General features: G+C 31.6%; 1 protein-coding gene across 3 annotated transcripts in view; it reads left to right on the top strand.

Annotated features, from left to right (window-relative positions):
- LOC127737880 (Na(+)/H(+) exchanger beta-like) overlaps positions 1-12,245 on the top strand; it is a 103,085-nt gene that overhangs the window by 71,126 nt on the left and 19,714 nt on the right. For all 3 annotated transcript variants that reach the window (XM_052248831.1, XM_052248829.1, XM_052248828.1), the window contains exons 15-20: positions 3,393-3,514; positions 5,423-5,505; positions 6,756-6,890; positions 7,558-7,647; positions 8,858-8,923; positions 11,948-12,057. In XM_052248831.1, the coding sequence (XP_052104791.1) occupies positions 3,393-3,514; positions 5,423-5,505; positions 6,756-6,890; positions 7,558-7,647; positions 8,858-8,923; positions 11,948-12,057 (606 nt within the window). The remainder of the gene's footprint in view (positions 1-3,392; positions 3,515-5,422; positions 5,506-6,755; positions 6,891-7,557; positions 7,648-8,857; positions 8,924-11,947; positions 12,058-12,245) is intronic.

The following is a 12,245-nucleotide window of genomic DNA, read 5'->3' as shown; positions in this document are numbered from 1 at the left end:
CATTCACGTCATCTTGAAATTACTACTTAACAAATATTGGTTCTGATTGGTTGCTGTATGATGTGGCTGGAACTCAATTGGCTAGAATGAGATACATGTATAGAATTTGGAACATGTCCCAGACATGAGAAGATACAGTATGGGTAATCAAGACCCAATCAACAATTATTGCTTCATATTGACATAATTTAGGATACTGTGAAGTGCTCTGTACCTTCTTAGAAGGTTAAACTTGTTATCAATAACTGCAAGCATTCTTTAATACAGTTTTTGTTTATTAATTGTTTGTTTGTTCTTATATTTATGTTATCAGACTGTTATTGAAATATTTTTGAAATGAATATCCGAGCCTTTTAAGAACTGAAAATTAAGAATATTGCCCGAATCACATAAAAAACTAAAATTTTCTCTTACAAAATGCAGGAACTAATTCTGTACAAAATCGAAATCAATAAATATTTGCCAGACTTTGCAGTTCAAAATGAATAAGCTGTCCTAGTACCTGCCAACAGGTGGAAATGAAGATTCAATCTGCAAAAATCCACCTAGATGCAGTGTCAAACAACACATAGTGGTATATATAAACATAAACATACCGCTGCAATTTCATAATTTTTAACTGATATAAAGATTCTTTAAAGTTTTCGAAAAAGTGATGGTTTACAGTTTGTGTTAATAGATTCAGGTCATTTTTGCAAAATTTATTTCTCAAAAGTGAGATATAGCAATCCTAGATTTCGTCGTCGGCGGCGTCAACATTTAGGTTCAGTCTTTGGTTAAAGTTTTTTTGGACATCAATAACTTTGTCAAACATACATGGAATTTTATGAAATTGGGACAGAAGCTTGTTTATGACCAAAATACAGTATTTATTTTCATTTTTCCGTATTTTACTAATAAATGGACTTAGTTTTTTTTTACAGTTAACTTCAGATTTTGTCTGAGGTTTTAAGTTTTTGAGTCATCAATAACTATGTCAAACCATCAAGGAATTTGATAAAATTTGGACAGAAGCTTGTTTATGACCAAAAGACAGTATCCAGAGCAAAATTTTACAAAAATTTATTTTCATTTTTCCGTATTTTACTGATAAATGGACTTAGTTTTGTCTCGCCTTGACGGAGTCAAAAAGCGAGACATAGGTATGCTGTTTCTGACGTCGGTGGCAGCGGTGACAACAATGTATTAGTTTGTGATTAGGTCTAGTCCATGGTGAACCACTAGTGGTAGGTCAATGATATTTGGTATGCAGTGTGTATTAGCATTGGCACATCTCAATACCATGGAGATTATTTGGCCCCGCCCCCTCAGTAAAGGTCTATTGACTTTGAAACTTTTCTTAGTTTACATGTACATGTATTAGTTTGTGATTAGGTCAGTTTATGGGGAACCACTTGTGGTAGGTCAATGATATTTGGTATGCAGTTGTATAAGCATTGGCACATCTCAATACCATGGAGATTATTTGGCCCTGCCCCCTCAATCAAGGTCTATTGACTTTGAAACTTTGCTTAGTTTACATGTATTAGTTTGTGATTAGGTTAGTTTATGGGGAACCACTAGTGATAGGTCAGTGATATTTGGTATGCAGTTGTATTAGCATTGGCACATCTCATTACCATGGAGATTATTTGGCCCTGCCCCCTCAGTCAAGGTCTATTGACCTCGAAACTTTGCTTAGTTTACATGTATTAGTTTGTGATTAGGTCAGTTTATGGGGAACCACTAGTGGTAGGTCAATGATATTTGGTATGCAGTTGTATAAGCATTAGCACATCTCATTTTCCATGGAGATTATTTGGTCCTTACCCCTCAGTCATGGTCTATTGACTTTGAAACTTTTGCTTAGTTTACATGTATTAGTTTGTGATTAGGTCAGTTTAAGATGAACCACTAATTTTAAGTCAATGATATTCGGTATGCAAATGTATTGGCATTTGCAAGGTTCATTTCCATGGAGTTATATAACTCCACACCCCTAATTATGGTTCATTGACTTTGAAACTTTTACATAGTTTACAAGTTAATGTTTGTGTTTAGGGTTGTTTAAAGGGAACGATTTATGAAAAGTCAATGGTATTTGGTTTGCAGTTGTATTAGCATTGGCACATCTCATTTCCATAGAGATTGTTTAGCCCTGTACCTTCAGTCATGGTTCATTGACTTTGAATATTTGCATAACTTACATGTTAAATTATTGCTATTTTAAGTTCAACATTTGCATTATCAAAATAACAAATAGGCAAGACATATCTCTGTGTTAACAGTTTATTTTACAGTTAACACTCAGGCTCAGTCTGAAGTTCAAGTTTTTCAGTCATCAATAACTTTGTCAAACCTTCATGGAATTTAATAAATTTGGACAGAAGCTTGTTTATGACAACAAGACGTATCCAGAGCAAAATTTTACAAATACCTGTTATTTATTTTCATTTTCCGTATTTTACTGATAAATGGACTTAGTTTTTTACAGTTAACACTCAGGCTCAGTCTGAAGTTAAAGTTTTCCGTCATAAATAACTTTGTCAAAGCTTCATGGACAGAAGCTTGTTTATGACCAAAATATAGTATCCAGAGCAAAGTTTTGGAAATATTTATTTTCATTTTTCCGTATTTTACTGACAAATGCACTTAGTTTTTTTTACAATTAACAAGTAGATACAGTCTGGGGTTAATGTTTGGTACACATCAATTACTTTGTCAAACCTTCATAGAGTTTTATGAAACTTTGGCAGTAGCTTTTTAATGATTAAGAGATAATGTCTGAAGAAAACCTTTGAAAATATATTTTTTTCATTTTTAGTATTTTTCTGATAGATGGACTTCATTTTTTACAGTTAACATTTACAGACAGTCTGGGATTAAATTTTTTTTAAATAATAAATTTGTAAACCTTCATGGATTGTTATGAAATTTGGACAGAAGCTCATCTTCAAGACCAAGAAATAGCATCTAAAGAAAAAGTTGGAATTTTTTTTGAAACTCTGTATTTTACTGATAAATGGACTCACTTTTTAAGTCAACTTTACACTTTTACACTGACAGCAGCAATTGCAGGCAAGACACAGGGTTCGCAGAACCCCTTATGAATTTTTATATTTCATCAGCACTTTAATTCTCATCTCTTCATATAGTACAAATTCTACATTTTGATGTTAGATTTGCCAAAAAATGCATCTTACATGTTAACATAGTACCTATATCTACATAAAGATAAATGTTTAATTATGTGAATTTTAAAATTTCTATATACATGTATTTACTTATTGTCATAAATGATGACACATGCATCAACTAAGGCAAGCTAATTATTTTTATTGGTAGCAAGTCTTGTCAGTAATCATTAAAAAATGGCAGTGTTTTTATTCAATATAAATACTTTATCATTACAGCTCAACAACAGAAATTATTATATTTATGTTCCTGGGACTGTTGTTAGTGAGAGATAACCATCGATGGGAGACAGGGTTTATTTTATGGACATTGTTTCTTTGTATAATCGTTCGATTCTTTTGTAAGTATAATCATGTTTATTTTGTTGACATCTGCAGGATCTTGGTAAAGTTTAAAGAGTAATGAGATTATTGTTATTCTTAGAAAAATAAAGAGATGTAGTATAATTATAGATAAGACAACTATCTGCCAAAGTTCAAATGAAGTGGATATAACCAATTATAGGCCACTGTGCTGGCCTTCAATAATCAGAAAAACCGATACTGTATAGTGGGCCAGAAAAGGCCCTGACATGAAAAATGTGAATCAATTCGAACAAGAAAACAAATGGCCTAATTTATAACAAAACAATTTACGAAAAACAAAAGGGAGAGACATGAGCCAAAGACAACCACTAACTACAGGCTCCCGACTTGGAACAGGCACATAAAGAATGTGGTGGGGGTTAAATTTGCTTGTGAGCACTCAACCCTCCTCTAACCTATAACAGTTGTGTAACAGCACAACATAAGAACAAACTGTAAAAATCAGTTGCAAATGTCTCAACTCAAAAGATCTTAACCAATCAATACCTTCCTTTACCAGCTGATTGTTTTAATAACCAAGTGTGGTTTGTTTGATCTCAGTTTTTCCTTTGTCAAAATTCTATTATGATTTCAAATTTTCTCGCCTTATATGAGTTGCTATTGTGACTTCATGTAAAAAGTCAAACATGCCCGATGACGTCTTATAGAAAAGACACATGTTTTTGAAGATCATTGAAGAAGAAAGATAAACTTTGCCTTCATATTGTCTAACAATCAGTTAGGAAACAGATTTCACATGCAAATCTTGTGCAATATGAAATTTCTCAACTCTTGACAGTTAAATTATAAATTTTAAAATTTAACTGCCACAAGTGCAGAAATATCTTATCCCACTCAACAGAGGTAGAATCTATATTTGTACATTAATATTAAGAGATTTTGACCTAACAGGATACATATTTTGAAGCTAATTTTGAATCAGTCATCTTAAATGTGATTGTAGTAAAATGATGATGACTAAAATCAGAACTTTATATAGTCAGGTTGTAGAATAAGAGAATAATAATTAAACATTTGTTCAAGACAATGGTGTGAAATATTTTTTTCACAATTTAGCAGTAACTGTAGCTTGAAAAAATTATATTTAGGGTTAAGGGGATGACCATTTGATTTTCTTGAGGTGGAGGGGTATTTTGGAAGGGAATTGCCCAAGACAGGATGAAAATGAATATTCTCCAACACAAAATGCAGGAAATAATAGTGTACAATTGTGAAAATAAATTCTTGCACATTGTACAATGTAGATGAAAAAACAAAGCATGAGTAGCAACATATGAAAAGGAACATTCCATATGTAAAATATACACCTGGCCATCCCCTAAATGTTGGTGTAAATATATTTGGCTCACCTATTAACAAAAAAATGGGTATTTTATGATTGATGTTCAATGGCATGAATGTCTTCTCCTTTTACTTTATTAGCTCACCTTTGTCTATGGACCATGTGAGCTATTGCCATCACTTGCTTCATATTCACATCACATTAACATTTTCACATGATAGGCATGCAGTATTTTTCATTGTACATTAAACACCAATTTATCCATGATTATTCTGGGCATTTTTTTATGCCCCAGCCATCACTGGAGGGGGCATTAAGTGTTACCCCTGTCCGTCCGTCTGTCCGTCCGTCTGTCAGTCCATCCATCCGTATGTACGTCCCAAAATTGGTTTCTGTTCTCTAACTTTAGTTTGCTTCAACCAAATGTTATGAAACTTATACACAATGCTTATTACCACAAAACACAGATCAATTTGAGTGGCATCACTTTTACCATTCTCGAGTTATGCCCCTTAATAACGTTATATGCAAGTAAGTGCATCATCTGTGTCCCATGGACACATTCTCCATTTATTTTCATATGAATCTATTTTTTTTCCAGATACATACTTATTTTCTTTAGCCATAAATAGATTTGACCGGTCAAGAGTTAGAAGAATTACCTTAGATGAAATGTTTATCATGGTAAGATTGTATTTATTTTTACTGGTGTAAGCTTATATGATCATTGTAATTTAATAAATAATAATCATTGTCTTGTATAATGCTGTTAACATATCTATATATCTTTATCTAGTCTTAAGATATTTATTTTTTCAAGTCACTATAAGCTCACATGACTTATAATCTGTTATCTGATAATTTTCACATTTCACATTTTTACATTCAATTTATTCCTCTGAAACTACTACAATGCCATTTAGAAAATATTTAAGGGAAAATTCACCCACAATAGGCAATCTCTGATTTGGATAGGTCAATTTTAAAATTCCTCTTCTGAAACTTCAAAACTGCAAAAGATAGTGTCGACAAATGAACATTTAAGTTCAGTCTATAGTTGAAGTTTTTTTTAAACATCAATAACATTATCAATCCTTCATGTTATTTTAAGAAACTTGGACAGAAGCTTATTTATGATCAAAAGACAGTATCCAAAGCAAAATTTTGAAAATATTATTTTTCATTTTCCCGTACTTTTCTGATAAATGGACAAAGTTTTTTTTTACAGTTAACATGTAAATAAGTCTAAAATAAAAGTTCTTTAGAAATGAATAACTTTGTCAAACCTTTGTCAGTATTTAGATATAAGAAGATGTGGTATGAGTGCCAATGAGACAACTCTCCATCCAAGTTCAAATTTGGATGGTGTCACTGCTGTTCTTGAGTTATGTCCCTTTATAATTGGAAAAATTGGTGAATATGTTGTTTCCACACTCTTCCTAAACTTTGCCTCAACCAAATGTTATGAAACTTATACAGAATGCTTATTACTTCCAAACACAGATCAAGTTTGAATTTGGGTGGTGTCACTTTCACCATTCTGGAGTTATGTCCCTTTATAAATGGAAAAATTGTTTAATTTGCCGTTTCCACACTCTTACTTTACTTTGCCACACCAAAATGTTATGAAACTTATACAGAATGCTTATTACCTCCAAACACAGATCAAGTTTGAATTTGGGTGGTGTCACTTTCACCATTCTGGAGTTATGTCCCTTGATAAATGGAAAAATTGTTTAATTTGCCGTTTCCACACTCTTACTTTACTTTGCCACACCAAAATGTTATGAAACTTATATACACACAATGCTTATTACCATCAAACATTTATTATTGCTGATATTCATCCAGTAGGATTTTAAGATAATGTAGCAATAAACATTAAATATTTTTATAATTATGATTTTGAATATATTTATTTTGATTATAAACAGAGTTATGGAGGCTTGAGAGGTGCAGTGTGTTTTTCACTTGTTGCCTTATTAAAACCAGAGGACTTTCCAACTGAAACCAAAAACCTTTTTGTAACAGCCACTCTAACTGTTATCTTATTCTCAGTGTTTGTTCAGGTAAGTTTCCATTACAGGTAAGTTTTCATTACACCTCAGTGATTGTTATTTCTTACTTTCTCTAATTTTTGTTTTAAATATTTGTACCTAATTTCAATACCAGCAAACCTTATGTATTTCACCATAAATGTATATGCGAAAGTACAGATCCTTGTTTTTGGAACTGTGGGGCTTCACAGAATAGCATGAAATTGTCAGTGTAACCAGAACCAATAAAAGCTACTTCTGTTTATGATTTATGACATTTTGTTCCAGAGTTTTTTTACTTCATCCAAAAAGTAACTGTCCATCTACACTTTGTATACTATCTCTAATTGGCTTTAATTTCCTGAAATTTTAATACAAATAAAAATTTGCAGACATGAAGCTCCCTTTTGATTTTAATGATTGCAATAACTGTCAATTTGATTTAATTAACTTTAATTACAAATTTAAAAAAGAGGAGTCAATTTTTTTGCTTGTTATATGTTGACTCGCGATTTCATTGAAGGACATGAAATTTTATGGTAAAAATTCAGCACAAATTTACCATAAAGTGACTGTTAATTAATGTTTTGATTTTTTTTTTATATAAACAAGATATGAATTCTTGATGTCATCGTTTATTATGAATGGTTAAAGATACACAAACTTATTGGTATTTAATTCCTACTGTTCTGTACTTTAGGGGGCAACAATCAAACCATTGGTGAACAAATTAAGAGTTAAACTTGCTACCTATGTTGAGCCTAAAATGTATGATGAGTTGAACTGCAAGGTATGTATGATGAGTTGAACTGCAAGGTATGTATGCTGAAAAATTTCTTATCTGGTAGAAGAATGTTTACTGTATATATGTCAATACTGGTCATATAGGGGTATATTGTTAAATAAAAAAAAAAGATTAAGTAATACAGATTTGTACATGATGCCCTTCTTCTATTGTTCAACCATTATCCCTATTAATATAGAAATTAGGAGATGTTGTATGATTGCCAATGAGACAACTATTCACCAGAGAGAGCAAGGAATCGCACCTGCTTATATACTACAATGGTAGTCATACCATTCTTGAAGGAGGGGTGTTCTTCCTAAGTGCCTAATTACTCGCAGTAGTGATTCCTTTGGAACACCCCTTCACATTTGGCCTGACCCAAGGTTTACCCCCCAAATATCTTATTCTTTTCTATGTTTTATCAAAGTATATACAAATACATAAATAAAATAAGGCTTCTGCCGAACTGTAACTTATATAAACTATCTAACCTAAGATATAAAATCATCACACAAGAATGATTATGGTTATGTTTTGGGTTGAGGCATAGATCTTAGCAACTGAAAGTCATAGCTGAAATATGTATTTATCTTTGCTGAAATGGAGCTATCAATACAAATAAGGTGATCTTAACTTATACTTTATGCATTAGTTGCCTGGTTAAGTTCTGCAGTAAAGTGGAGATCTGAGTAACAAATGAATTATTTTATTGTCAGTGGACATGTCCATGTTAATAACTAAGTTCTATAAAAAGTTAAAGTATCCTTGAGATGCAAGATCTAGATCTGTGCTATAAATGGCATATAGGATTGACATTTTATCAAAGGACAGGATCTTGGATGGTAATAAAGTCTTGTAGAAAACTTAGGTCACTTTGGCCTAAACTTTATGTATGAATATTTAAAATTTTGTATTCATAGGGACAGCCACTTTTCATAATGCAAATATCCTGACATAAACTAAGTGAGTTCTGTTCAGATTGTTTCTATTATATTGGAACCTTTAAAAAGTAGACAAAACAAATGCATGCACACATTACTAGAATGCTAAGACCAGTAAATAATCAACAGCTGATATTTAGAGGAAATGGTTTCTAAAACAATCTGAAAAGAACCAGTTTCTGGAATGATCTATGTAGAAATGACCATTAGTATGTAATTTGTATGAAGTAGATTGGTCCTGATTGTAATATCATATAAAATGTATATTTTAGGTAACAGATCATATGATGGCAGGAATGGAAGAGATAGTTGGACATGAAGGCAACTTTTATTTAATGGTAAACACAATTTACTGTATTCCTTGGTCATAAATGTGAATTGTCCTGCAAATTAAGTTATTTGGGGGTGTAATAGGTCTTTATTCAAACTTGTAGGATGTTTAACATGAAAAATGTAAGTGATAATGGTTGGGTCAGGATCAAAGAGGTTCTTTAAATGCTTTTTTCACAAGAAACTATGTCAAGAAGAATATGAATTTTTTGACAAAAAATTAGATGTAAGTATAGAGCAGAATAATTCAATAAATTTTCTAGGTATATCGAGCAAGTCGATTTTTTAATGTTTTAGTTTGTGATTAGGTCACTTTAAGGGGAACCACTAGTCAAAGTCAATGATATTTGGTGTACAGTTGTGTCAGCATTGGCATATCTCATTTCCATTGAGATTATTGAGGCCCCTCATGGGGGTGTCCAAGTAATCACATAATCACAAATTTTTTGCCAATATAATCACATAATCATTAATTATTTTTTTCAAACAAGATAATCAAATAATCAAAAAAACAGTCATAATTATCAAATAATCATGAAATATTTGGTCTGGTAATCAAATAATCACTATAAAAATGGCCAAATAATCACATAATCAAAAACCCAATGAGGAGGCTCATTATTTTGCCCTGCCCCCTAAGTCATGGCCTATTGCATACCTGTCAACCTATGAAAATGAAAATGCATCTCATGACCTGCATTGAAGAAGAAAATCTCAGGTCATAACGCATACAAACTTTTTTTCAGCTGAATTTAAGTATTTAGGGGACATTTCTTTATATTTCAAATCGGAACAGTTTCCTAAATATGTTCACATGGTGAAGTATTAACTGAAAATAATTAAAGCTTTAATTTTTAAGCCATTGAAATATTTTTGTGTTATACTTTATCATGACAAGCCAAGCCAAGCCATACCCCCTCGCCTTGTTTAATTCATAGTATTATATCTATTCCCAAACTACTTGTTTCCTAGTATGTATCATTCTGTGCAACTTCTCTAAGCTTGTTGATATGTAAATGTAATAAAATAATTACCCGTAAGCATTTAAAGGAAGTAGAGATAAAAAAATTAATTTTCAAAATAATTTTTGAATCGTTTTAAGGTAGAAAAATAAAAGAAAATAATATTCTGATATGTATTTCCATTCAATTTGTTTTAGATTTAATCTTTTTACAAAAAAAAAGAACATAAAATTAAGGAGTATATTGTGAAAAGTGGCAAAAAAGGGGAAGTAACTCAAATTTATTGTCAAACAACTTTGAAATAGACAAATTATTTATGACCTTAAGCTAAGGTAATTGGTGTTAACAGTATGTTTGACACCAAAGCTGTCAAGTGAAGCCATGCACTTAATAGGTCATTTAATTTGACAGTTAACACAGCTAGTTGAACTTCCTGTCCAGGAAGAATTACGAATTTGCCGGTATTTCAAAGAAAAATCACTTCTGAAATCAGTCTAAAGGCTCAAGAATCCGGGTGAAAATGGGTCATTTTCTGAATTCACAGGTTATTTAACGATGCGGCGGGTATTTAAAAAATACCGGGTATGGGGTGAAATTCTCTGGTGTGAACTGCAGGATACGTGTCAGTTGACAGGTATGGTCTATTGTCCTTGAAACTTTTGCTTAGTTTACATGTTAAAGTTGTGGTATGGTCAGTTTAAGTTGAACCACTTCTAGTAATACAATTAAAAATTATATTTGGTATGCTGTTGTAAAAGCATTTCTATGGAGATTATTTGACCTTGCCCCCTTATGGTCTATTTATTGACTTTGAAACTTTTGAATAGGTTACATGTACTGTAAGTAAGTCTAAAGGGAACCACTTATGATAAGTCATTTTTGTACAGTTGTATTAGTGTTGGCATTTCTCATTTCCCCTCAGTTTTTTTTTGCCATACACCTTCATTCATGGTTTATTGACTTTGAATGTTTTGCTTACCTAGCTTAATAAAGTATTGACAATATAAATTCAAACCTTTGCATTTTATGCTATCAAAATGATATAAAGTCGAGAAATATCTATGTCATCAATGAAAATAAAATTTTTCCTCAATCCAAGAAAATTTATCACCATGAAAATAAGGGAATCCACAATAAGTCATTCTTTGAGAAAATTTTTTTTTTTTTAATTTTCAACAATATATCGAAATATCTTTAAAGTCATGAAAAGCTTCAGAAAAAAATCTTTTCTTTTGATTAAATTCAAAATCACATAAGTCTGTCTTGATGTATCACACATAATGACAATTAAATAGCAAATTATGTCAGGGGCGGATCCAGGATTTTAGGTTAGGGGGGGCGCAAACTTAAATTTTTGTAGAGCGGGGGAAGGCAAAAAATTTTTGGAGGTAAAATTATCGAAATTTTCTTTATTAAGCTGAGGACAACCCATGCTTTGCATATTTAAGGGGGCGCACGCCCGCCACACCCCCGCCTGAAACCGCCCCTGTATGTAATCATTAGCTTCTTTTCTTGTTGATGAAATTAACATTGAGTATGATGTTTAAACATTTTAGCACTTACATCTTGAAACTTGAAAACATATATCTTAATTTATTTCATTAAAAAATTCTTTAAAAAATTTCTTATTTTTTTTTTAGTTTATTATTTCCTTCTGATTTATTTACTTAGCCATTGACGCTGTTAGGATGAGTAAGATAAGTATTGAATTTTGGTTTTGATTGCATTTAATAGCAAAAATGAAAGAGAACAAGTTTAACCTTCCCAAAAAAGGTATGAAGTGCTTAGCATTACCATAAATTCACTTCAGCTTTTATTTACATCATATAGCTGTTATGATAACAAATATCTTTCTCAGGCAAAAAATAAATTAATTTGTATCTAGACTTCATCAATTGCTTAATGTATTAATAACTCACTGAAATCAGAAATATATATATATGGATGATTGTTGAATATTAGATGATTAATCTGAAGTGATGCTGGGAGAAATGAGCAATTGAACAACGAAAAAAAGTAGGGAGGGGACATCTGAGATGATTGATTACCAATTTATGTTTAACTTTTCAGGAAAAAATGAAAAGATTTCAAGATTTATATCTAAGGAAGTATTTACTGAACGATCCTGAAGGTTTTGATCAGTCAGAGTTATTACAATATTATGAGAAATTGGTAATGAAGTAAGTAAGGAGAGAAGTTCTCACCATATTTTCAACACTCTCTAACAGTATGAAATTAATTGTGATTAAAATCATTGAAAAATAAACCAACCTGTGTATAAGAGGTTATTAATTTTGGGACGTTTGACTGAAGAATGTGTAGGTTGGCAGCTCCATCTGTTGCCATGCAATAATTTGAGTACTGTTCA

This window comes from Mytilus californianus, unplaced genomic scaffold (assembly GCF_021869535.1).
Source record: "Mytilus californianus isolate M0D057914Y unplaced genomic scaffold, xbMytCali1.0.p SCAF_4, whole genome shotgun sequence".
In the NCBI taxonomy this organism is placed as follows: domain Eukaryota; kingdom Metazoa; phylum Mollusca; class Bivalvia; order Mytilida; family Mytilidae; genus Mytilus; species Mytilus californianus.
This window is presented reverse-complemented; position numbering and strand designations above follow the sequence as displayed.